This window comes from Gambusia affinis, linkage group LG02 (genome assembly GCF_019740435.1).
Source record: "Gambusia affinis linkage group LG02, SWU_Gaff_1.0, whole genome shotgun sequence".
NCBI classification, from domain to species: domain Eukaryota; kingdom Metazoa; phylum Chordata; class Actinopteri; order Cyprinodontiformes; family Poeciliidae; genus Gambusia; species Gambusia affinis.
In genome coordinates, this window is record NC_057869.1 from 411,306 (window position 1) to 432,962 (window position 21,657).

Below are 21,657 nucleotides of genomic sequence, written 5' to 3' on the forward strand. Positions count from 1 at the left end.
GAAACAAACATGGCCGCCATGCGATCTGCTGGGCTCTTCTGGGAAGAACCAGTAAAAGGTCCAGATATTCAGAACCAGTTTAGGGTCCAGGGCAGCTTCTTCTTCTCTGGTTTTCCAATGAAATGGTTCTGGTTCTGTCAGGTCGGGTCAGGTCCACTACAGTAAAATCAGAGCCTGCAGCAGCATTAGCACCATTTATCTATGATGCCCCAAACAGACATTCATTTTCTGTACTTGGTTCTGATCCAGATCGGTCTGGATTCACACCAGAGCCTCAGAAAGTGGATCTGGGTCCGGTTGTTTGGTCGCTGCCAGAACCAAGGGACTGAAACCATCTAAAGAGGTCCATGGAGCCGGTCCGCCTGCCGTGGTCCGGCGGCCATATTGTCCGTACAGGACATGTGAACACAGAGAAAGTTCATGTAAATAAAAACAGGAAGTCTGAGTTCCTCCTCGTTCACTCTGTCCTCACTGCGAACCGCAGCAGACGTCATGAGCCCAGGTTACAGCAGACGGACTTTATTCACTGATTTCTGCAGTTAATGTGGAGGATGGTCACGAACGGATCTGGAGACGATTGGGCCGAACGGAACCGACAAGCAGAAGATGGTTTCTGCTTTCCGTGGTTTCGGCTCCAGAGGAACGTGTCCCGTCTTGAGCAGGAATGTTCGACCGAAGCCTGGAGCTACGATTATTTTCAGCTCTACTCAGATGTTTCTGCCACGCCACAGGGTCAGAGGTCAGAGGTCAGGATAATTTCTTGTTTTTAGTTGAGCTTTGTTCAGCTTTTTGTGCCTGTAGCGGCCAGGACTCAACTCCGGGACTCGAGTCTTGAACTCGGACCTTGGACTAGCCCAGAGTCCAAACTCCCAGCAGATGTCGAGTGCTGCTGGTCCGGTTCAGTCAGAACCGCAGCAGAAACAGAACCAAAGATGTCGGCCCCGCCCCCTTTACTGGAGGGCAAACAGGAAGAGGAGAAACTCGTGCCACAGCCAGGGGGCGCTACAGGCGGCACCGGGGGGCTGTCAAGCTGCTATTGATCATGAATGAAACTCCAAAGCCTTAAAGAACAGAAACTGAATGAAGTGCAACACGAGTTCATAGATTTATTTTATTCTATTATTTATATTTATTTTATTCTATTAACAGCCAGCAGAGTGCCGGTTCAAATTCTCTAAAATAGTCTCAAGTTCTGCATAAAGAGCATAAAACCTCTAGAATACAACTATTGTTAGCTTAGCAGAGTGGTTCCACTAAACAGCCTCCCGATTGGCTCTTGGTTCCATCACAGAGCCTTCTGATTGGCTGAGAGGCATAAAGGGTAGAAGAGGATGTTACAGAGGCTCCACTGAGCCTCATGAAGACCTGAAACCAGAATCTCTGCTGGCATTAAAGGAACCAAACCCCAAACTGGAGAACCTGAGCTCTTCCTCAGTCCTCTGGCAGCTTCTCAGACCCAAAACAATTCTGGTTCTGTTCTGGTTCTGCTCTGTGTGTCTGGTGGAGACGGTGAATCAGCAGCCTGAAGCATGCTGGGATATTTTGGTAACTCCTTCCCCATTTATCCCTGTGGGTCGCAATGACCCGGTACCCAAGCCAGAGGATTTTGTGTCTCACAGCAGAAGAACCGAGCCGCTTCAGGCCCAGACAGTCTGGGCCAAGTCCCGCCCCCAACACACACACAGACTGATAACACACACCCCGTCTGCTGCTGAATGGTGCGTCCCAGCAGCAGTTTAACGTTTTAATGATTTATTGGAAGAAATGTTCTGATTAGAGCTTTTGCCTCCAACATGACTCACTTGATGAACAGAACCCAGCAGAACCTGGTTTCATCAGCTGATGATTTTGGGTTGGGCTCGTCCCAGTCAGTCCAATCACTGTGAGCAGCGGTAATAGGTGCGTTAGCATTCCCAGCGGTAATAGGTGCGTTAGCATTCCCAGCGGTAATAGCTCTGTTAGCATTCCCAGCGGTAATAGCTCTGTTAGCATTCCCAGCGGTAATAGCTCTGTTAGCATTCCCAGCGGTAATAGCTCCGTTAGCATTCCCAGCGGTAATAGCTCCGTTAGCATTTCCAGCAGTAATAGGTCCGTTAGCATTCCTAGTTGTAATAGCTCCATTAGCTTTCCCAGCGGTAATAGCTCCGTTTGGATTCCCAGCGGTAATGGCTATGTTAGCATTCCCAGCGGTAATAGCTCTGTTAGCATTCCCAGCGGTAATGGCTATGTTAGCATTCCCAGCGGTAATAGCTATGTTAGCATTCCCAGCGGTAATAGGTGTGTTAGCATTCCCAACGGTAATAGGTGCGTTAGCATTCCCAGCGGTAATAGCTCTGTTAGCATTCCCAGCGGTAATGGCTATGTTAGCATTCCCAACGGTAATAGCTCTGTTAGCATTCCCAGTGGTAATGGCTATGTTAGCATTTCCAGTGGTAATAGCTCTGTTAGCATTCCCAGCGGTAATAGCTCCGTTAGCATTTCCAGTGGTAATAGCTCTGTTAGCATTCCCAGCGGTAATAGCTCCGTTAGCATTTCCAGCGGTAATAGGTGCGTTAGCATTCCCAGCGGTAATAGCTCCGTTTGGATTCCCAGCGGTAATGGCTATGTTAGCATTCCCAACGGTAATAGCTCTGTTAGCATTCCCAGTGGTAATGGCTATGTTAGCATTTCCAGTGGTAATAGCTCTGTTAGCATTCCCAGCGGTAATAGCTCCGTTAGCATTTCCAGCGGTAATAGGTGCGTTAGCATTCCCAGCGGTAATAGCTCCGTTAGCATTTCCAGCGGTAATAGTTGCGTTAGCATTCCCAGCGGTAATAGCTCTGTTAGCATTCCCAGCGGTAATGGCTATGTTAGCATTTCCAGTGGTAATAGCTCTGTTAGCATTCCCAATAATAGCTCTGTTAGCATTCCCAGCGGTAATGGCTATGTTAGCATTTCCAGTGGCAATAGCTCTGTTAGCATTCCCAGCGGTAATAGCTCTGTTAGCATTCCCAGCGGTAATGGCTATGTTAGCATTTCCAGTGGTAATAGCTCTGTTAGCATTCCCAGCGGTAATAGCTCTGTTAGCATTCCCAGCGGTAATGGCTATGTTAGCATTTCCAGTGGCAATAGCTCTGTTAGCATTCCCAGCGGTAATAGCTCCGTTAGCATTTCCAGCGGTAATAGCTCTGTTAGCATTCCCAGTAGTAGTTTTTTAGCTCGTTAAGGTAACGATCACCTGTGAGAGCCTTTGTTGGTTCTGCTGGTATAAATGGCTCAAAGTGCTGTGGAGAAATGTCCAGGGACCAGATTAGGTCCTTCGTTGTGTTCCACTCCGGCTCTCCCGCTGAGCTCTCCTTTCTTTCATATGGGAAATTATCCAGATTCGCCTCAAATTTTTATTTTTTATCACAGCCGATAGTAACATAGTGTGGCATTACCTGAAATTACACCAGTCAAACACAATATGATCAACAACTCCTGGAGTAAAGTTAGCCTTCCTGTGTTTACTCTGTAGACTCCAGTACAGATTGGACCTGGTGACGTCATCAACCCATCTGTGAAAAATGGCGAACTCTATGGGTGACAAGTACTACAAGACATGTGCATTAAGCCTGTCATGATAACAAATTTTGCTGACCCATTAATTGTCTCAAAAATTATTGCAATAAACAATAATATTGTTTGAAGACCATTTTAAACTTATGTAATGGTAATGACTTAATAATGCAAGCACATTCTGCCAAAAATAAATGCCCTTTATTTTCAAAAGAACACTTAACACTGGAACTGGAGCAAAACAAAATAACCAAAAGCAAAAATTAAATGGACTCTCTTTGTTAACAAAAATTGCACTTGAATCAAAACTAAACAAAGTGGAAATAAAAAGTAAGTTCAACCAACCAGAGTACAGATTATGAAGTCTGTATGCTGTATTACCCTTCAATAATCATTAGATATAGATAGAGACGACGGGCAGATCCAACTACCTGATGCAATAGTTCACTCCTCCCTTACGCCAAGGACATGAGGGAGGGAGGGTCAGTGGAGAGAATCGGGGTTGATCCAGTGTCATCAATAGAAAGAGACAAAAGGCAGAAAGAAACAATAAAACTGGTTCATTAAAATGAGGTTGATCATTTTCATCTATCATGCAATTAAATTGATTTATTGTTTATTGCAACAGGCCTAATGTACATTTTTGAAGTAATTAAAGAGTTTTGGCATAATATAGACAATATTTTTTCAGGTAATAGAAAAATTACAACATATTTAGGGTAACATGTTCAACTAATCCTGGATCCCTTTAAAGAGACAGACGTGAAGTCAAACTTATTGTGAGTCATATTTGACAGAAGGCATGTTTCTAACAGCTGAAGGCTGCAGTTCAATCAAACTGTGTGTCTGGAAACATGATCATTTCTAACGCCCTCAGTTTATTTTCCTCCCAGATGAGAGAGCTGAAGCTTCACGCCATCGGTCTGCGCTGTCCGCCTCAGCAGAACCACGACTCACATGCTAGCTCAGTTAGCCCTGCTCTGCTAGCATAAGGCTAGCAGCCAGAGAAACACTGCTACACGCAAATGGCAGCTCTGCCAGTTTTTCTCAGTCTGAGACCAATAATTAAATATACATTTTATTTAATGTTTTTGGTTAATTTGTTCAGTTCTTTTAGGGATTCAAAATGTCTTCTTGAGTCAGCAGAGCTGCTGCAGCAGCAGGAGTCCCTGGTCTCCACGGAGAGCAGGAGTTGTTGCTCCAGTCTTAGTTGCGCCTTGTGCAGTAGAGGACATGTGAGGACATCTTGTCTCCTCCATGCGACGGCGCAGAACATGCTGCTTAGGATGCAAATTTCTGCGGAGCTGAGTTTGGTTCTGGTGAGGTTTGGGTTCCTCTGCAGACCCAGAGATGCTCAGCAGGACCGGCTGATGAGATCCAGATGTTGGAGTCGGATCAAACACACCAAGCTGCGATTGATCCCCAGCAACGGCGCAACGCAACATCCAGCTAACAGAACCAGGACCAAGATCCAGAACCCGGACCCAAGAGACTCGACTGTCAGCAATTGGCTGCTGGTGGTTCTGGAGGTTCTGGAGCTTATGGTGACCTTTGACTCTGTGGACCTCGCTGTGGTTTTGTGGATTCTGTGGTTCAGCCTTCAGACGGTTCCAGGCACGCCGCTCAGAGGAGAACCCTCCAGAACCAAGAGTCTTTAGCTCTCTTGTTCTTCTCCTCTGGGATTTATTGCAAACCACCGAAACGTTAGATTGACTTGTTATGCAGATGATGTGACATTTATTCACCAGGCAGAACTTTCTGTTCCCAAACAACCAGCAAGCAGAATGGATCCCACATGGAGACGAACTTGCTGCTGCTGGCCTGGGTAATTTCACCATAAGTGAAAAACCCAAAATCACGTCTGACAAAACGACTTGACCAGCAAATCTCTGTTGTTCTCCAGATTTGCTTATTTTCACCTGTTAAACCACATCAGGCTGTTTTTATCCGTTTGACCAACTCCAGGACTTCACCACCACACCTGCCATTCTCCCGTTTTGGTGGGGAACCTAGCGTACTCTACCCTGCTCCCGTATTCACATCTTTAGTATCTTCCCGTAAACATCCCGTATTATGGTAATGATGGCGCCCAACCTGGAAACGCTTCTGGATTTATCTAGTTTGTTCTGCGTTGCTTTGTGGTTTCTGCTCTTTTACCTGTTGCTGTGTTGGGTTTTGACCCTGAAGCAGTCTGGTCTCCACTGTAGACTACAGACTGGGGGTGTTTGATTGACTGATGGATTGATGGGGACTCCTTGCTGCCAGTGATCTTCCTCCAGAACATGGTGGAAACCTGGACCGAGTCCTTCAATGGTTGTGAAACCGTCGACAAGTTGTTGTGCAACGCTGCAGCATCCATCATGACTCCATGTCCTCCAACTTCACGCCGCATCGAGCATGTATCAACTATCAGAGCTGCAAAGAGCAGCCAGAGGACACACATCTGCTAACACTCAGCCCCCTGTGAGACAGAGTGTGTGTGAGAGTGTGTGTGTGTTAGGGGCGGCTTAACCCGACATCATGACCTTCATAAATCTGTCCACAGTCATGGGACTCACCTCCCTGCTGAGGACAAAGACACGTCTTTGGGAGGTAAATCCTTCAGATGCAGCATCAAGATCACTGGCTGAAAACTGAAGCAGCCACTCTGCTGTGTGTTTATAGAAATGTTTAGGAGTCATGAACTCAGATGAAGTGATTGACACCAGGACTAAAAATAAGACATTTTGTCTGACACAGACTCAACGTTCGCTCCAGGTGCAGAGGCTCTCCGGTCCAGGTGAGGTCAGAATGGAAGAATGAGATCCTGCTCTGCAGGTAGGAACCATCCAGGTCAGGTGTCCTGACCTCACCTGACCTCACCTATCCTTTTCTGGATAGATAAGGATGGGTAAATTCAACCAAAGCTAACGTGTTAGCCTAGCGCTGGCAGCAGAAATGTCTCCTAAAGAGAAATCCTCCAACACTAAAATCTGACGCCTCCATCTTGTTTCCATCTGGTGAAGAAGGAAGTTGCTCTCAGAGTCTTCAGAGGTTTTTGTGTGGTTTCCTTCAGTGGTTGTTGGTGCAGCGCCCCCACAGGCCAGGAGGGGAACAGGTTGGTTTGACTCAGAACCACAGCAGCTGGAGGTGGAGCAGATGATGGAGTTCTGGTTCCAGTAGAACCGGGTCGACCGGACCATCAGGTTTTACTTAGAAACAGAGTGTTCATGAAAATCTAGATGTTTCAACATCTTTTCTGCTTCTCTCAGAGATCCAGAGGGAAACAACAGTCTCTGTTTCCCTCTGGATGGAAACTCTTCTGCATTCAGGATTTCATCACATCCATTGTCTGGTTTTGGTTCTGGTTCTGGTCCAGACCACACTGCTGTGTGAACAAACCCCCCGCAGTTGGGCTGTTCTGGTTTCCAGGAAGCGGGCCGTTTGATTGGGTCACAATGCTGTCAGCAGTTTTCTGCAGACGTGAGAAATGCGAACATCTGATGGTTGGATCTGATGTCTGATGACAGGAAGCATTTCCTGTCATCTCTGGTCCAGAACCTTCAGGAACATGGCGTGCTGGCGAGTCGGCTGCAGCCGTCTCCCTCTAACCGGGTCAGCGGGATCTCAGGCCCAATCCGGTTCTGTAAGAATCCCTCTGAGCTCATCACAAGGGGATTCTGGGAGGATTTTCCTTCCAGAATATTCTGGCGAGCCTGAGGAAGAGGAGGAGGTCTGCTGATGAAGGAGGAAAGCTCCGGACCCGCTCCAGGTTCTGTTCCTCTCTGAGCGTCTCCAGCAGGACCTCTGCCTGTCCCGCTGTCCAGGCCATGCCATTATGAGAGTAAAAACCTGAACACTTCAGGACCAGGTGCTGGACAGTCCAGGTCCTCACAGGAAGTGATGTCATATCTGCTGTCAGTCATTTCCTGCAGACGGTTCCCAGAGAACAGGAAATGATGGTGGTTTCTAACCAGGAGAAGTTGAGGTGTTTGGGGGAATCTCTCTGTCTCAGCTTCATGTTTCATGTTTCTCCTGGACTTCCAGTGCAGAAACCGACCTGAACCGACCCGGCAGATCCAACCTGGACCCACCCAAGCCCCCAGCAGCAGCGGGGCCGAACGAGGAGCAGGAAATAACCCCTATTGTTCTGAGTCTCCAGGGGGCGAAGGCTGCAGGCACCGAGTTTAACTTTCTTTGCAGCAACAAGACGACCGAAAAAAATACCTCAGAGATTTAATGACCTCCCCCCCCCCCCCCCCACATACACACACACACACACACACTCCCCCCCACACACACACACACACACTCCTGCTGCGTTTTCCTCTTCCGTTTCTGCTTTCTGTTTCTTGGTCAGCAGTCTTCTGGCGCCCTCCAGTGGTCAGACTGGTGACCTGCGCTAGCGCCTTCAGGGTCACATCAGTCACATCAGGGTCGTGCAGAGACCTTTGGAGGGCCGGGGCTCAAAGTTAAAAATGGGCCCTTTAAACAAGGTCTTAAAACACCGTAGAACACAGGTGTCAAACTCCAGTGTCCTGCAGTTTTTAGATGTGCCACAGGTACAAAACACTGGCATGTAATGGCTTAATCACCTCCTCCTTGTGTAGATCAGTTCTCCACAGCCTTGCTAATGACCTAATTATTCTATTCAGGTGTGGCGCAGCAGAAGCACATCTAAAAGTTGCAGGACAGCGGCCCTTGAGGACTGGAGTTTGACACCCCTGCCGTAGAACAACACAGCAACAACCCAGATTGATCAGGAATCCAATATTCAATCAGATCACACTGTGTCACTGTCATCATGTGGGGACGATGCTAAGCTAATATAATCTTTGTTTCTCCAACAAGTATGTTGCTGCTGCTGGAGGCTAATCTGAGACTGTAGCTGTTAAACTGACCAGAGGAGAGAAGGTCAAAGGTTATGAAGTTATGACATAAGAAAATCTTATACTATTTTATTAAATAAGCCCTACTACTTCAGTTTAACCCCTAACAACCTGGCTGCAGAATGATTTAAAGACCAAAAAGCTCAGAGGGTTCACTCTACATCAGTTTTCTATGTTAAACCTACAATTATAAGACTGGAATATCAAGGCAAAGAAAACTCAGTAGCTGCTGGTAGGGGCCATTCAGGGACCTCCACACACTCAGGGGCCTAAATACATTCAGGGGCCTCAAGACATTCAGGGGCCCCCAGACATAGATCTAAACCTGTAGCATAATTTATAGAGAATAAAAATGTTTTTACATTTTATTTAATAAATTCAGCTGACAGATTCACCTGATCGACATTTAAACATGTTAGTGATGCTGAGGTTCTTAGGGGCCGCAGGGTTCTGTCCAAGGCCCCATATTACCTTGGGCCGGCCCTGGAGGAACAGCTGCTGGGCTGGAATCCACCTGGAATTTACCTGGAATCCTCCTGGAATTCCCTGGTGGCCCCCTGGAATCCACCTGGTATCTATCTGGAATCCACCTGGAATTTACCTGGAATTCACCTGGAATTTACCTGGAATGTACCTGGAATTTACCTGGAATTTACCTGGAATCCCCCTGGAATTTACCTGGAATCCCCCTGGAATTTACCTGGAATCCACCTGGAATCCACCTGGAGTCCCCCGGTGGCCCCTCTGCCCCTGTCTGGTTCTGACCCACAGCGGTACCGGCTGTCTGTAGAGAACCGAGCGTTTAGTCACCATGTAGCATTTATTACTGTAACAGTGATACGCTAACCAGGCAAAACATTATGACCACTGAGAGGTGGTCATAATTATCTCTGTGATGGAGCTCATTAACGTGTGTGTGTGTGTGTGTGTGTGTGTGTGTGTGTGTGTGTGTGTGTGTGTGTGTGTGTGTGTGTGTGTGTGAAGGCACATGAAGCAGGAAGTGGACCTCTGCCAGATGAGTGACTCTGACTCCAGGACTCTTTGGTTAAATGAGGCTAAGACGCAGCGGACCAAATCAAACCTTTTATTTGCCAGAAAACATTCAGAGCTGAACAGGTGAAGGTGTGATCGTACCTGTCGACAGGTGAAGGAGTGTGAAAGCCAGACTGACAGAGAGCCCTTCCTTTAACTGAGCCACAGTTTACAATGATTGTCAGTTTGCAGCAGAAGGCGTCACTAAGCAGCTACCGTATGTACAGCATGCGAGGAGGGGAGCCGGGGTTGCATAGCTGCTTGCTGTTTGCCCTTTAACCGTGTGCTTTTAGACCAAGTCCAGTTTGTTCCACAGTGTCGGAACCAGATGGGTCCAGTAGGGTTCAGCTGGGTCCAGAACGATCAGAGTGATCCAGAAGATCCAGACCCAGTCCTGGTCACAGACTGCAGACTCAGTGGAGTCAGGAATGAGTCCAGGTGAGACATCTGTCCTCTACAGGATCTCTGTTGGAGGACTGCTCTCATATTCGTACGTGGAAGTTGCTGCAGAAACAGAGAAGAAGAAGCAGACGCTTTATCCACATCACTGATTATTGATTCCTCTTCATCCTCATCATCCTCATCATCCTGGTTCTGACTGGAGCTCCAGTGACTCGGCAGGTCGCCCCCCCACCCCGACAGTAATGTCTACCTCCTGACAGTAATGACCTCCCTGGTTGCTGTTGCCATGGTGATAGCATCCCCAGAGCCCCCTCCCCCCGGTGATGGATGGTCAGTAGTAAAACCTTTTATCTCTGCAGCTCCATTCGGCGCTCCGGGCCTTGCCGAGTTTACGGCTCTGATCCGATTGTTTAGCTGGTTCTGCTTGGAGTGGTTCAGTTAAAGGCCGTTATCGATCAGGAGGTGGCGCTCTGTGGAGTCTCTAACCTCCGCCTCACTGACAGAGATCACACATTAAAACTATTGCTGTGATCTTTTATTCCCACTAATGAGGCCGTTTGACGTTTCCTCTCTGATTGTTTCCAGGTAAAATGTTGGCCGTCGTGTCGGAGATGTTACCTCAGGAAGTCTGGAGCTTTGGAGATCATGTTCTCGAAGTCGGAGAAGGAGAGCTTGTTGTCGGCGTCGAGGTCGGCCTCCTCGATGGCCTTGTCACACACCAGCCTGACCTCCTCTGGGGTCAGCTCCCCTTTGGTCAGCTTGTTCAGGGTCTTCTGCAGATCCTCCTTACAGATGAAATTGTCCCTGTTGAAGTCTGGAGCAGGAAGACACACAGCAGCTCAGCTCAGATTCTGCTTTTCATTTCTTTTATTAAAACGCTGCTAATTATTATCATTGTAATGGATAATAAACTATTCAAAATAAATTCTGTAAATTATTTAAAATTGTAGACTATTTAAGGTAAATTTGTAAATTATACAAAGTAAATGTTTTAAATTATTTGAAATGAATTTCCAGATTTTGCAGATTGTTTATAAATGTTTGTTTTTATTAGCACTGTTGTTTATATTTTGTTTTGTTTCATTTATTTTGAATTTGCCTCCCAGGCTGCCGTAGCCAATCAGGGCAGGCCTTGACAAGCTGGCAGCGTTTTTGTACCAATGAAAACAGAAACCAGCTCTTGGTGTCCCTGGTGACGTTTTATTTGTTTAAGTTTTGTATTCTAATGTTTGTGTATGTTTTAGTTTTCATGGCGACTTTGATGATCCGTATCCTAGAAAATAAACAAAACTGAAAATCACATGTTGAGACTGCTGAGTAATTCAAGAGCTTCTCGATCGTTATTATTATATTTAGAATAATAATGTCATAAACAGAATCTTCCTGAGGCCATTTTGTTTGGACAGAAATGTTCATGTCTTTGGAGAGACATGAACATTTAAGGTGCTTCCATTTTAATCCAACTCCGGTTTGGTTGGTGTGAACATTAATTGACCTCTGACCTCTGGTCCTGCAGACTTCAGTCTGGGTTCGGTTGTAATGTGAACGCCAAGTGGACCAGAGACCGCTCCAAAAGCAGGAAGTGGACTACAGCGCAGGGCATTCTGGGTAAATCCAACCAAAGCTAACATGCTAGCCTAGCACTAGCAGCAGAAATGTCTCCTGGTCTTCAGCCAAAGACTAAAGAGAAATCCTCCAACACTAAAATCTGACGCCTCCATCTTGTTTCCATCTGGTGAAGAAGGAAGTGGCATAAAACCAGAGTTTTATCAAAATTGGTGTTTATATTGAGCAAATTCATTTTCATAATTCCACTTTGTGCAATGTTATGGTCAGTGGAAACTCCAGTGTTTACACGTGGACAAGCTTATTATTATTGAAAAAGCTTTGCACGCATTTGTAACAGAAACACAGCAACTTTCTGCACCAAAACCAAGGAAGGTCAGACTGAAGTGGTGAAGGAAAGTTGGATCTTCATCACAGTTCAGCCTCACATTTGAACAACTTTATGTTTTATTATGTAGTGATTCTGATAGGATGAGAACCTGAGTGAAGAGTGTTCATCCTCAGGTTCATGAGAGAACGTCCTACCGTAGATCTTGAAGGCATAGATGGTCTTCAGCTCCCTGGGGGACGTCTCACAGAGAGCTGAAAACATGTCCACGAAGTCATTGAAGCTCATGTTGCCCTGTCCGTCCTCAGAGAACGTTTCCACAATCCTGTCCCTGAACGGGTTCTCCTGCACACACACACACACACACACACACACACACACACACGCACACACGCACACACACACACACACACACACACACACACACACACACACACACACACACACACACACACAAACATTTGCCTCACTATTTTGCAGGGACTTTCCATTGATAGGGAATGTATACCTCTACTTTGATTTACCATCTTACCTTGGTTCAAGGATCAAGGCTACCTTATGAGCTACTGGTGGAGTTAAGGGTTATGATACCCTCTCTCACTCTCCATCTCATAATTCCCATATTTTTCATATTTTTTACTTTTATACCTTTTTTTTTACTTTAACTCCCCCCCGTTAAACCTCCTCTCACACACACATACACAACCTTTTAGCCCCCACCCACAGTTTACCCTTACCCTAACCACTCCCTTCTTCAAAACCTCATCCTAACCATCCTCCTCCTACTAAACGCAGAACACAACAAATCACTCACAGGAATCTGCCAGCCATAATCCAGGCACCTTACACAGCACATACCAACCAAAAAGATGTTCCCAGGAACATCCACACACACCATACACCTGGCACCAGGTAGCACCCCGTGGCCCAAGATAGTTGTGTGATCTCGAGTGAGCGTGCACTACCTTTTAGGGGAACCAATATGGGCCGGAACCAATCGTGGTGGGGTCAGACACCCTGAGAGTGAAAACTCTGAAAACCTAACCCAGCCAGATCCTCAGTCACCCGTCTGTTGAAGTCTCAGGTTGTCGCAAGACGTAGCACACTATCTACACCCACAAACAAACAACAAAACAATATCTCATTCGCAGTACTTCACACCTAGAAGCCACAGCCGGTCCACTCCCACACCAGCAGAACAAAAGTCACCAATCAGCTGAGCCGTTCTGGTCCATAAAAAGAGCCGTATTGGATCACAGATCCTCACTTTGGGAAGCAGGAGGAACACCGAGGAACCTAATCCGAACCACCACTGCCACTAAAGATCCCAACGATGACCAACAGTTCTTTTTAGAATTATTCCAGAAAAATAAAGATCCGATCTGCTTCTAGATTTGGCTGCAGTTCTTTCCTTCTTTTCTCACCACCCAGACCCAACGACGACCACCACCCAGAGCCAACGACGACCACCACCCAGAGCCAACGACGACCACCACCCAGAGCCAACGACGACCACCACCCAGACCCAATGACGACCACCACCCAGACCGAACGATGACCACCACCCAGAGCCAACGACGACCACCACCCAGAGCCAACGACGACCACCACCCAGAGCCAACGACGACCACCACCCAGAGCCAACGACGACCACCACCCAGACCCAATGACGACCACCACCCAGAGCCAACGAAGACCACCACCCAGAGCCAACGACGACCACCACCCAGACCCAACAATGACCACCACCCAGAACCAACGAAGACCACCACCCAGAGCCAACGAAGACACCACCCAGAGCCAACCACGACCACCACCCAGAGCCACCGACGACCACCACCCAGACCCAACGAAGACCACCACCCAGACCCAACGACTACCACCACCCAGAGCCAACGACGACCACCACCCAGAGCCAACGAAGACCACCACCCAGAACCAACGAAGACCACCACCCAGAGCCAACGACGACCACCACCCAGAGCCAACGACGACCACCACCCAGACCCAACGAAGACCACCACCCAGACCCAACGACAACCACCACCCAGAGCCAACGACGACACCACCCAGAGCCAACGACGACCACCACCCAGAGCCAACGAAGACACCACCCAGAGCCAACGACGACCACCACCCAGAGCCAACGACGACCACCACCCAGACCCAACGAAGACCACCACCCAGAGCCAACGACGACGACACCACCCAGAGCCAACGACGACCACCACCCAGACCCAACGACGACCACCACCCAGACCCAACGACGACGACACCACCCAGACCCAACGACGACCACCACCCAGACCCAACGACGACCACCACCCAGAGCCAACGACGGCCACCACCCAGAGCCAACGACGGCCACCACCCAGAGCCAACGACGGCCACCACCCAGAGCCAACGACGACCACCACCCAGAGCCAACGACGACCACCACCCAGAACCAACGACGACCACCACCCAGACCCAACGACGACCACCACCCAGAGCCAACGACGACGACACCACCCAGAGCCAACGACGACCACCACCCAGACCCAACGACGACCACCACCCAGACCCAACGACGACGACACCACCCAGACCCAACGACGACCACCACCCAGACCCAACGACGACGACACCACCCAGAGCCAACGACGACCACCACCCAGAGCCAACGAAGACCACCACCCAGACCCAACGATGACCACCACCCAGAGCCAACGACGACCACCACCCAGAGCCAACGAAGACCACCACCCAGACCCAACGAAGACCACCACCCAGAGCCAACGACGATCACCACCCAGAGCCAACGAAGACCACCACCCAGAGCCAACGACGACCACCACCCAGACCCAACAATGACCACCACCCAGAACCAACGAAGACCACCACCCAGAGCCAACGACGACCACCACCCAGACCCAACGAAGACCACCACCCAGACCCAACGAAGACCACCACCCAGAGCCAACGACGACCACCACCCAGACCCAACGACGACCACCACCCAGAGCCAACGAAGACCACCACCCAGAGCCAACGAAGACACCACCCAGAGCCAACGACGACCACCACCCAGAGCCAACGACAACGACACCACCCAGAGCCAACGACGACCACCACCCAGAGCCAACGAAGACCACCACCCAGAGCCAACGACGACGACACCACCCAGAGCCAACGACGACCACCACCCAGAGCCAACGACGACGACACCACCCAGACCCAACGACGACCACCACCCAGACCCAACGACGACCACCACCCAGAGCCAACGACGACGACACCACCCAGAGCCAACGACGACCACCACCCAGAGCCAACGACGACCACCACCCAGAGCCAACGACGACGACACCACCCAGAGCCAACAACGACCACCACCCAGACCCAACGAAGACCACCACCCAGACCCAACGAAGACCACCACCCAGAGCCAACGACGACCACCACCCAGACCCAACGACGACCACCACCCAGAGCCAACGAAGACCACCACCCAGAGCCAACGAAGACACCACCCAGAGCCAACGACGACCACCACCCAGAGCCAACGACGACCACCACCCAGACCCAACGAAGACCACCACCCAGACCCAACGAAGACACCACCCAGAGCCAACGACGACCACCACCCAGACCCAACGAAGACCACCACCCAGACCCAACGAAGACACCACCCAGAGCCAACGACGACCACCACCCAGAGCCAACGACGACGACACTACCCAGAGCCAACGACGACCACCACCCAGAGCCAACGACGACGACACCACCCAGAGCCAACGACGACCACCACCCAGAGCGACCATCACCAAACTCACCTGCTAATTGGACACAGAACTTGACCTCGAGGCTTGATCACCTCTGGTCAGGGCATCTGGTGATTTACCGGCCGAAACGCCCGTCTGACCCAACGGCACACCACTGATGATTAAGTTCTGCTCAGCTTAGATACGACTTAACACTGAGGTGGTTTTGCCGAATCAGTGGTAATTGCGTTATTAAACTAGAACTAATAAGAGTGCTGCCTAAAATAAATACTTTTTCTTTATTAACTGGCCATTAATTAGAAATCAGCCTTCAAAACACAAACCTGACCTTTATCACAAGAACATGGTTTTCCTGTCCCTGACTGCAGTGTCCTAATCCTTTAGTCTTTACCTTTATTTATGTGAAGTCTCCTGGACACGATTCTTATCTGGAGTTTTCCAACATAGCAAGGCTTGATCAACCTTGCTATGGTGATTCATGATGTAAAATATACATACCATCTGATAAGACTGTTATAGTTAATATTTTTGAATACTCATCACTGTATCTTATACTTGGGATAAGCAAAAGGAGGTGAGCTCTAGAGTGACACCTTGACTGTTTGGGTCGATGGAACGATTCAGGGAATGTCATCGTGACACCAACCCATCCCTAACCGTAAAACCCAAAACAACCTTTCAGAATTTGTCCCCACAACATACTAAGTGTCAGGAAAATGGTCCCCACAATGCATTAAATACATGGTACACACACATCAGTGGAGACGAGCATCCACCTGTTGAAGAACAGGAGAACATCTGTATCTGTCGGACCAGATTCTGAGGGACCCGGAGGTGGACCTGCATACCTTGAGCTCCGGCATGGTGACGATGAGCGCCATTGGGACTTTGATGTCCGGGTTGTTGGTGTAGTCCAGTGGCACCAGGTGTGGAGCCAGCTCCCGGTACCGTCCGTGGAGGCTGCAGAGCACAGAGGAACCGTGACACAACGGTCCAGCCGTCCTAACACCGCCCCCTGCTGATACCAGAAACCACTACAACTAGACACAGTGAGACGTCCTGTCTGTCCTCATCCTGCTGTCCATGTCCCACCAGCAAATCCGATTCTGGTCAGACCTTTCAGGACTGTGTTAAATGTTTTCTAAATAAACTGGTCTAAATGGCAGATAATGAATAATTGCTCTGAAGAACTTCTCCTCCCTGTCAGCAGCATTTGTCTCATAAATCCACCAAAGGTTTTCTTCTTAGCCTGACCAGCTGCACACCTCACCACTGTCTCACTGCAGGAACCCTGACATGATGACGCCCACCGTTCCCGTCCCTGGAGACAATTCTGGAGAGCAGGGTTTCACACGTCTACTCTGATTCTGGCTAATATTTCTGCTTACCTGGACTCCACCTGAACTCCACATGGACTCCACCAGAACTCTACCTGGACTCCACCAGGACTCCACCTGGACTCCACCAGAACTACCTGGACTCCACCAGGACTCCACCTGGACTCTACCTGGACTCCACCAGGACTCCACCTGGACTCCACCAGAACTCCACCAGGACTCCACCTGGACTCTACCTGGACTCCACCAGGACTCCACCTGGACTCCACCAGAACTCTACCTGGACTCCACCTGGACTCCACCTGGATTCCACCAGGACTCCACCTGGACTCCACCAGAACTCCACTAGGACTCCACCTGGACTCCACCAGGACTCCACCTGGACTCCACCAGAACTCCACCTGGACTCCACCAGAACTCCACCAGGACTCCACCTGAACTCCACCTGGACTCCACCTGAACTCCACCAGGACTCCACCTGAACTCCACCTGGACTCCACAAGAACTCCACCTGGACTCCACCAGAACTCCACCTGGACTCCACAAGAACTCCACCTGGACTCCATCAGAACTCCACCTGGACTCCACCTGGATTCCACCAGGTCTCCACCTGGACTCCACCAGGACTCCACCTGGACTCCACCAGAACTCCACCAGGACTCTACCTGGACTCTACCTGGATTCCACCAGGACTCCACCAGGACTCTACCAGAACTCCACCTGGACTCTGCCTGAACTCCACCTGGACTCTGTCAGAACTCCACCTGGACTCCACCAGAACTCCACCTGGACTCCACCAGGACTCCACCTGGACTCCACCAGAACTCCACCTGGACTCCACCAGGACTCCACCTGAACTCCACCTGGACTCCACCTGAACTCCACCTGGACTCCACCAGAACTCCACCTGGACTCCACCAGGACTCCACCAGAATTCCACCTGGACTCTGCCTGAACTCCACCTGGACTCTGCCAGAACTCCACCTGGACTCCACCAGGACTCCACCAGAATTCCACCTGGACTCTGCCTGAACTCCACCTGGACTCTGCCAGAACTCCACCTGGACTCCACCTGGACTCCACCAGGACTCCACCTGGACTCCACCTGGACTCCACCAGAACTCCACCAGGACTCCACCTGAACTCCACCTGAACTCCACCTGGACTCCACCAGGACTCCACCTGAACTCCACCTGGACTCCACCAGAACTCCACCTGGACTCCACCAGAACTCCACCAGGACTCCACATGAACTCCACCTGGACTCCACCAGGACTCCACCAGAACTCCACCTGGACTCTGCCTGAACTCCACATGGACTCCACCAGAACTCTACCTGGACTCCACCAGGACTCCACCTGGACTCCACCAGAACTACCTGGACTCCACCAGAACTCCACCAGGACTCCACCTGGACTCCACCAGAACTCCACCAGGACTCCACCTGGACTCCACCAGAACTCTACCTGGACTCCACCTGGACTCCACCTGGATTCCACCTGGACTCCACCAGAACTCCACTAGGACTCCACCTGGACTCCACCAGAACTCCACCTGGACTCCACCAGAACTCCACCAGGACTCCACCTGGACTCTGCCTGAACTCCACCTGGACTCTGCCAGAACTCCACCTGGACTCCACCAGGACTCCACCTGGACTCCACCTGGACTCCACCAGAACTCCACCAGGACTCCACCTGAACTCCACCTGAACTCCACCTGGACTCCACCAGGACTCCACCTGAACTCCACCTGGACTCCACCAGAACTCCACCTGGACTCCACCAGAACTCCACCAGGACTCCACATGAACTCCACCTGGACTCCACCAGGACTCCACCAGAACTCCACCTGGACTCTGCCTGAACTCCACATGGACTCCACCAGAACTCTACCTGGACTCCACCAGGACTCCACCTGGACTCCACCAGAACTACCTGGACTCCACCAGAACTCCACCAGGACTCCACCTGGACTCCACCAGAACTACCTGGACTCCACCAGAACTCCACCAGGACTCCACCTGGACTCCACCAGAACTCTACCTGGACTCCACCTGGACTCCACCTGGATTCCACCTGGACTCCACCAGAACTCCACTAGGACTCCACCTGGACTCCACCAGGACTCCACCTGGACTCCACCAGAACTCCACCTGGACTCCACCAGAACTCCACCAGGACTCCACCTGAACTCCACCTGGACTCCACCTGAACTCCACCAGGACTCCACCTGAACTCCACCTGGACTCCACCAGGACTCCACCAGAACTCCACCTGGACTCCACCTGGATTCCACCAGGACTGCACCAGGACTCCACCTGGACTCCACATGGACTCCACCAGAACTCCACCAGGACTCCACCAGGTCTCCACCTGGACTCCACCTGGATTCCACCAGGACTCTACCTGGACTCCACCAGAACTCCACCAGGACTCCACCTGGACTCTACCTGGACTCCACCTGGACTCCACCTGGACTCCACCAGAACTCTACCTGGACCCCACCAGGACTCTACCTGGACTCCACCTGGACTCCACCAGAACTCCACCTGGACTCCACCAGGACTCCACCTGGATTCCACCAGAACTCCACCAGCACTCCACCTGGACTCCACCAGGACTCCACCTGGACTCCACCAGAACTCCACCAGGTCTCCACCTGGATTCCACCAGGACTCCACCTGGATTCCACCAGAACTCCACCAGGACTCCACCTGGACTCCACCAGGACTCCACCTGGACTCCACCAGAACTCCACCTGGACTCCACCAGAACTCCACCAGGACTCCACATGAACTCCACCTGGACTCCACCTGAACTCCACCAGGACTCCACCTGACCTCCACCTGGACTCCACCAGGACTCCACCAGAACTCCACCTGGACTCTGCCTGAACTCCACCTGGACTCCACCAGGACTCCACCTGGACTCCACCAGAACTCCACCAGAACTCCACCAGGTCTCCACCTGGACTCCACCTGGATTCCACCAGGACTCCACCAGGACTCTACCTGGACTCCACCAGAACTCCACCAGGACTCCACCAGGACTCAACCTGGACTCTACCTGGACTCCACCAGGACTCCACCTGGACTCCACCAGAACTCTACCTGGACTCCACCTGGATTCCACCAGGACTCCACCAGGACTCTACCAGAACTCCACCTGGACTCTGCCTGAACTCCACCTGGACTCTGCCAGAACTCCACCTGGACTCCACCAGAACTCCACCAGAACTCCACCAGGACTCCACCAGGACTCTACCTGGACTCCACCAGAAATCCACCAGGACTCCACCTGGACTCCACCAGAACTCCACCTGGACTCCACCAGGACTCCACCTGAACTCCACCTGGACTCCACCTGAACTCCACCTGGACTCCACCAGAACTCCACCTGAACTCCATCTGGACTCCACTAGTACTACACCTGGACTCCACCTGACCTGTTTTTCAGGCTGTTTCTGTCTGTTTTGTAGCTGAGACGATGTCTCCGTGTCTCCTATGTCTCTGTGTCTCAGCCCTCCTCCTCCTGATGAAGTAGTGTGTGTGGACTCACCTCAGGATCTCCTTCCGGGTGAAATAGGTGCAGTCCTGTAAACAAGCAGAGAAACGGGTGAGCATCTGTCTTTGGGGATCCAATCAGCAGCCGTGGCTCCGTCCTGCCTGTTGTGGCTGTGAAGCGTCGTGATTTATGCGGGGCAGACCTGATACGCCTCCAGCTGCTCCTCGGTGAAGGTCGTCTGCTTGTTGCCCATGGTGTGCGGCGGATCGTCCCATCACAGAGCTGCATCCCACTGGAGACTCCCCCACCTCCACGCCAGGAGCTTCACATCCAGGCGGAGGCTCTGCATCCGGCTCCTAGGATGATGCTCCTTCTGTTGGAGGAGGAGTGGTACACTGCCCTGATGCTTTCAGGTGCTGCTGGGAAAATCTGACTTCCAGGAGCCTGACAGAGGAATGCTAAAAATTATTTCTACAATTTATTATATTTACAATTTCAATATGTTTTTGTTTTTTTTACAGAAACATTTTTGTTGAGTTAAATATTTATTAAACAACTTATCCTGTGTTATGAATAGAACAGCCATGACAAACCTTAAACTAAATCTAAGCTGAAGTAAAGGATTGATCTGAGAATAAGACTTGCTGCTGGTCTCAGGTGAGGAGAAACTGATCATTTGGACAGCAGAGCGCCTCACCTGGTTTGCCTCAATGGAAAGTCAAATAACTAGACAATTCACTTTTATATAATAGCAAAATATTCCACAAACAATGCATTGATGCACTGGTCATGCATGGACAGGTTTATTTTATCAAACTTTTATTTAACCCAATAAAAACCTATGGGGACAGGCACGTGAAGTAGGGAAGGGGGTTTGAGCACCTGATTATTATTTACATTTTATTTTTATGTGTGCATCTGTTTGTGCCCCTCAACAATAAAATAAAAATGTGTCAATTAATCTTCAAACCCGGTTTTGTTTGTGCTGCACAGACCCTCCACTAGGAGGCGGTGTAGGCTCATTGTTTAGAGTCACGATCACTGAAAGACTCGTTAATTTCAACCAAACAGCTGCAGTCATTGTAATGAAATGGAAATACCCATGACTTGTACACATAACATGTCAGCTGCTTTAATTTTTAAACGTCTATGTGAGGATAAAATGTTTTTAAACGTTTTTTAACTTCCAGGCTTTCTATTGGAGCTCAGCGAATGACGTGATTAGAAATGAGCAAATCTGTTTATTTTTCACACGAGCTTTTAGTTTCATCCAGCTTATGCATCTTTATTTTCCTCTGCAAAACATCATTGATGTTG

General features: G+C 50.1%; 1 protein-coding gene and 1 long non-coding RNA gene across 4 annotated transcripts; one reads left to right on the plus strand and one right to left on the minus strand.

Moving 5' to 3' along the window:
- Positions 1-666: 666 nt before the first annotated feature.
- Positions 667-10,764, plus strand: LOC122823398. The gene is made up of 2 exons (XR_006369328.1): positions 667-746; positions 10,425-10,764. It is a non-coding gene; the product is annotated as an uncharacterized LOC122823398 (long non-coding RNA).
- LOC122823383 (calcium and integrin-binding family member 2-like) lies at positions 9,092-20,991 on the minus strand. Of its 3 annotated transcripts, none has more exons than XR_006369327.1 (7): positions 20,543-20,792; positions 20,395-20,429; positions 16,346-16,457; positions 11,931-12,078; positions 10,458-10,653; positions 9,540-9,941; positions 9,092-9,189 (listed from the first exon to the last, which is right to left on the minus strand). XR_006369327.1 is itself a non-coding variant. In XM_044102969.1 (7 exons), exons 2-7 carry the CDS (start codon positions 20,591-20,593, stop codon positions 9,920-9,922), a joined length of 564 nt encoding a protein of 187 aa, XP_043958904.1. In that variant the 5' UTR covers positions 20,594-20,784; positions 20,934-20,991; the 3' UTR covers positions 9,403-9,919. The 3 variants fall into 3 exon arrangements, 2 of the variants coding, with proteins under 2 accessions (XP_043958904.1, XP_043958897.1); XM_044102969.1 differs by lacking the exon at positions 9,092-9,189 and adding an exon at positions 20,934-20,991 and having other exon boundaries at positions 9,403-9,941; positions 20,543-20,784; XM_044102962.1 differs by lacking the exon at positions 9,092-9,189 and having other exon boundaries at positions 9,403-9,941.
- Positions 20,992-21,657: the final 666 nt, after the last annotated feature.